Source organism: Anoplophora glabripennis, unplaced genomic scaffold (assembly GCF_000390285.2).
Source record: "Anoplophora glabripennis isolate ALB-LARVAE unplaced genomic scaffold, Agla_2.0 scaffold41, whole genome shotgun sequence".
In the NCBI taxonomy this organism is placed as follows: domain Eukaryota; kingdom Metazoa; phylum Arthropoda; class Insecta; order Coleoptera; family Cerambycidae; genus Anoplophora; species Anoplophora glabripennis.
In genome coordinates this window covers 1,350,427-1,355,670 of record NW_019416901.1, presented here as the reverse complement: position 1 = coordinate 1,355,670, position 5,244 = coordinate 1,350,427, and the positions used below count along the sequence as shown (strand labels likewise).

General features: G+C 30.7%; 1 protein-coding gene across 1 annotated transcript in view; it reads right to left on the bottom strand.

Annotated features, from left to right (window-relative positions):
• Nucleotides 1–2,666: 2,666 nt before the first annotated feature.
• The window catches only part of LOC108917191, a 13,820-nt gene continuing 11,242 nt past the window's right edge, over nt 2,667–5,244 (bottom strand). The window contains exon 4 of the mRNA XM_023455661.1: nt 2,667–3,028. Coding sequence (XP_023311429.1) covers nt 2,953–3,028 — 76 coding nt within the window. The 3' untranslated portion in view covers nt 2,667–2,952. The remainder of the gene's footprint in view (nt 3,029–5,244) is intronic.

Below are 5,244 nucleotides of genomic sequence, written 5' to 3'. Positions count from 1 at the left end.
CAGGCGTTATTCGCCCTATCTTACAGACTTCTGGAGGAAAGGTAATGGCAATGGTAATGCAATAACGTCAGCGTACGCTTTAAAAAAGTATGAAGGTAATCCATCTACACCTATACCGACAGTCGATACTAACTTTCTTATTTTAATTGGAACCCCCTGTATATTATTGCATTTTTGGAAAGAGCATCTATTTTTAAGTTGAAAACGTATAGCACACTCCATACTTAGGATTGACCGTTTCCAAGATATTTTGATTTTTAAGCAAAAATTGACAGATGCTGACTCAGCAAAATTTGATTTTCCCGGAAACAGTTTATTTTTTTGTGCAAATTAGACATTTTGTAGAGGAAGACCTAATTTATCGAATTTGACATGAAAATTTTCCAGTTTTTATACAGGGTGGCCAAAAAATATATATCGAATATGAACCTCAGAAAATGTCGAAAACTCGAAATTTTTAAATGGAAACCCCTAATTTTTTTAACGCATTCGCATTCTGTACTAAAATTTAGTGTAACTTTGTTAAAGTTTCCCTATACCTAAAACCAGTGGTTTTCATTTTATTTACAAATAAACATTTCCCTTTTCTTAAAATGATGTTTCCATTTGTTTCGCACATTTTAGGTTGGCTGTGACAGGTAAGTGCCTGTCACAGGTTTTTAATTGTGTGTGAGTAGGAAAAAGAGTTCCTTTACAAAGGGTTTTTTATTTAAAAAGGGTCATATTGTAAGTATGTATAGGTATACTTTTCCAAAAATTAATAATAAATTATATGATTTGCCCTATATCTAAGCTTAAAATATTAATATATTTCTTCTTTGTTTATGAGATGACTTGAATCGAAATTTAAATGCCTGTTTTTTGTATTAGTAATTGTTTTTTAATACTAATTTTAACTCAAAAACAAATAAAGTATTAAATTTCTGATTGGACAGAAATTTCGGAGATATCCTCAAATCGCATTTGAATTTGACTTTGTTAATTGGCGTTTTCCTGTAAGTACATAAATGTATTGTATTCCTTTTACATTGTTATTTGTGATTTTGACTGTTTTGAAAAAACCTATAGAATAACATCGCAATCGCATGATACAAAGTTATATACTTACTTAGAAAGATATTACACCTAAACCTAAACATAATTGAAAACTGACGATTTATCAGGTTCTGTTTTTGTTTATGAGACAATTTGTGAGTGTCAATATATTCAGATAATGCATTTTTTCTCTCTTTAACAGTATTTGCTTACTTAGGTAATTTATTAAAAAAAATCCACTTCTTATTTGTGGAAGGGCGAAATGGGCGGTAACTATTAGACGCCTTCATTATAGCCATCTTTCTCTATCGCACGGATTTCTACGACTTACTTTATCGCTCTCACGTAACAGCCGATGAACCATGGGGACTTCCCGACCCTGTATAGCCTCACTATTACTCTATTGTGTGCTATTTCAGTTAGTTTCGTTATACCATTTTTTAGTTATTAATGAAAATGTTGAAAAAATCTGCCTACAAAATTGATACCTCTCACTTTAAGTCGTCGTAATTTTTTTGTTAATTGCTAAAAAAATTCCAAATTTTTACTGACGATAAGTCGAACTATTGTCTTTAGTACTGTGAAGATAATTTGTTTCAAAAGCTCTTCTTTTTTTTATTTTTAAGCAAAACAAAAGGGAGTGCTATCTCCGTAAATATTGCATTTCTTAAAAAAAGAAAAAAACTGACAGAAATAACTGTAAACAACAATCTGAAAAAATGTATTAAAATAATACAGTTATAAATACGATATTCTTAAAAACAGTATAGCCAACTGTATTATTTTAACAAATTTTTTCAGATTGTTGTTTACATCCAGTTTTTTTCTTTTTTTAAAGAATACATGTTCTGCAAAAGTAAAAAAAGAAAAGCTTTTGAGACAAATGACCTTCACAGTACTAAAGACAATAGTTCGACTTATCGTCAGTAAAAATTTCTAATTTTTTTATAAATTAGGTAACAAAAAAAATTACGACGAGTTAAAGTGAGAGGTATCAATTTTGTAGGCAGAAAGCCGTGATTTTTTCAACATTTTCGTTAATAACGAAAAAATGGGATAACGAAACTAACTGAAATTTTAACACACCATAGAGTAATAGTAAGGCCATATATAGCCCAAATTTCATATTTTTTTGAGGTCTATTTAATTTATTTCGATAGTAATCAAGTTTAGATATACGGGTAGCTTTGATTTCTCTTAAACTAAAAAAATCTCGAAAATATGTACCTATTACATTAAATTTTTCAGTGATTTTATCTTTTATAAAATCGAAAATAGGCGCCGATAAAATTGTTAAGTATGTATACCAATAATTTATAGTTGAAGTTAAAAATATTAGAGTAGGTACTCTCAATGCGGCACTTTGATCTGAAATACACCTACCAACCATAGAAATAAGTTAATTATCTTGTTTTGTCTTTTGGCGGTCGTCGATATCTTATTTTCGAATCAAGTTTTACAAAAAAAATGGGACCGCCGTTATTTCTTCATAACTGTGTCGTTGTGAGTATACCTCTAAGTGTACTGCTTTGATATAAATGTCACGCCTGTCAAAAATATTTACCCAAGCTGACGTCCTGGAGTGTTTAGATAATTGCCGGGGAAGATTACACAGAAAAAAAAACACCGCGTTTTATAAAAACATTTATTATCACTCCCTTAAAATTGCAAACGTTCTTTACAAATCTTAAAAATATAATTTACGGATAAATAACCTACGTTCCTAAGTGTATAAAACTATTAAAAACGTAACAAGTATTAAAATAGAGATGACTAACATGGTATTTTTTTAATCAAATCAATTGCAACGACAATTAAAGAGATAATGAATACCGTATAAATCACCGTTTGATAAAATACTAGAACCTAAGTATATAAATATGTACGCAGTAAGGGACTTAAGATTCTAGAGAAATTCTAAGAAAATTTAAAAACATTGCTGTCTCTGTTCCCGTTTGCTGAAGTTGGCTTGGGTAACCGTGGGGAAACATCTCTGCAATAAAAAATGTAAGGTAGAAAAGGTTACCGAGCTCAATCTACGACTAAAATAAATAAATTCGTTGATTGCGCCGTTATATTTCAAAACACCCTGTATATCTCAGCTAGTGTTAAAGCAAGTGTTAGGTGTAAGGATAACTAAAAATATTTAGGATTCTCTTGTTGTATACAGGATGAGAGGAAAAAACCCAAATGTTGTTAAGCGATTTTCATTTGTTGTGTGTCGAAATTCATTTTTTAACATGTATTATCAACTGTTCTGTGTTTATTGTTTATTTTAATACTCTTTTAGTGTGACGTCACATATTTAGGCAACCCGTAACAAATTGTACAGACCGAATCTGACTCTTGTGTAGTATTTACATAGGTAGATACTACATGAACAACTTCAAATTAATTTATTTTTACAAGGATTTGGAAGTATTTAAGAACAACCAACAAGTGTTTGGTAAAATAATGTGCTTAAAACTTACAAAAAACGATATAAAAGAATATTTTTAAATTTAAATAAAGTAAAAATTTAACATTAGCCTATTCCTAATAAGCATGCTCGGGAAGAATAGCCTCATACGCATTTTCTAGTTCTACTGAGTATTTTTATTGTTTTTCTTGGTGCTGTGCTGTGTCCGTGTGTTTATCGAGTGTTTTTTTCTTCAAGTGGTTTATTATAGACGTAATCTTAACCACAACCAAACTTTTCTTGAATGATATCCTGTTGCGAAGCTACTACGCTTACATGAAATTATCTTTAATGCGCATGTTCAGTAATATAGATATAGATATAATCTTAATTTATTAGTTACTATAAAAGTTAATATTGTTCTATAAATTTAAATACATAAATTCTATAATTCTATAATTCTATTAGTTCGTCACTTGGGGTTTGAAGCTTCTTAAATATTTCTAATATTGCTAGAATATCACGATATTTATGGCCATGACAAAGAAGCCATTTTTTTGACACTTATGTGTAAAGTACATAAGGTCGAAAATCGATCTAGTAAAAATACTGAGAAATCCTTCATGACAATGTGTACTATGGGGTTGCCTATTATTTGGCGTATGTGACGTCACTGCTATAATGGTCTATTGGGATAATTAACTTGAAAAATAATACAGGGATTATCGTTTTTTAAATATTGAAAGCAATCTCAGTTTGGAAGCGAGTTAAAACAAATCGTAACGTTGACTAGGTATAGTAGTATCTATAAAATACATTTTTATTTTTAATTGACATCCGTACTTGTATTTTAAATATAACATGTTTCATCAATTAACCGTTTAAGGTATTTTTAGATTTATATTGTACTGTTGAGTATTTTTTTAACTACTTTATACACAATTTCAAGTGGAACATACCCAAAAGATAAATCATCTGTAATCAGTGTCGGTTCATATTGAGTCAATTTATGTTCGATGCAAGCTTACTGGATATCTTAGGAACGGTGAAAAATGTAGATATTTATTCTGTTCAGTAGCAAACACAAACGTTATAATTTCTGACAATATTGGTACGTATGACATATAAGATAAGCTTATAAAGACAATCAGATGGGTATGGAAACGCTCTCAGTAGTGAGACGAGGATGGCGAGTGCTTTTGTTAAAAAGAAAATGACAAAACACAAAAATTACAATTACAAAATCCGTACTAATGTATTATAATACCCTTATTCCGTTTCTGTTACTATGCTGACATAAATTTCACTAATCACGTTACCGTCATCTAGTAAGATATATTCAAAGTCCAGCTTACCCCTTAAGGTCCCCACACATGCTCCGTCTTACTTCGATACTTGCCTGCGCAGTTCTAAACCCAAAGCTACGCTTAAAGTGAAAGTAGGGTCACATGTTTAGTTATTTCATACTTTTGCTTAGTTATGTTAACAGGGAGTTTTGGAAAACGGTACCATGATTATAGGTGCTGATCAAACTTAAACGAATAAGACCACATGCCTTTCGTCATTTGTTTTTAAGATACATGGGCTTACTGTGAGGATACAAGAGGATACAAAAATTTAAATAAAATTAATTGTATTGATTAATAAAGGCAAAAGCAGTTGAATTTGGCGATATAAAATAGGTGCGATAAAATTCTATTTACATATTTCTTTCCTTGCGAAAGTTTTTGTCCGTTTTTATCACACCGCCATGCCCGTCGCATTGCGCGAGGTCAGGTTTTACAGTGGACCAGTTTCCAGTGCCGTGCAGA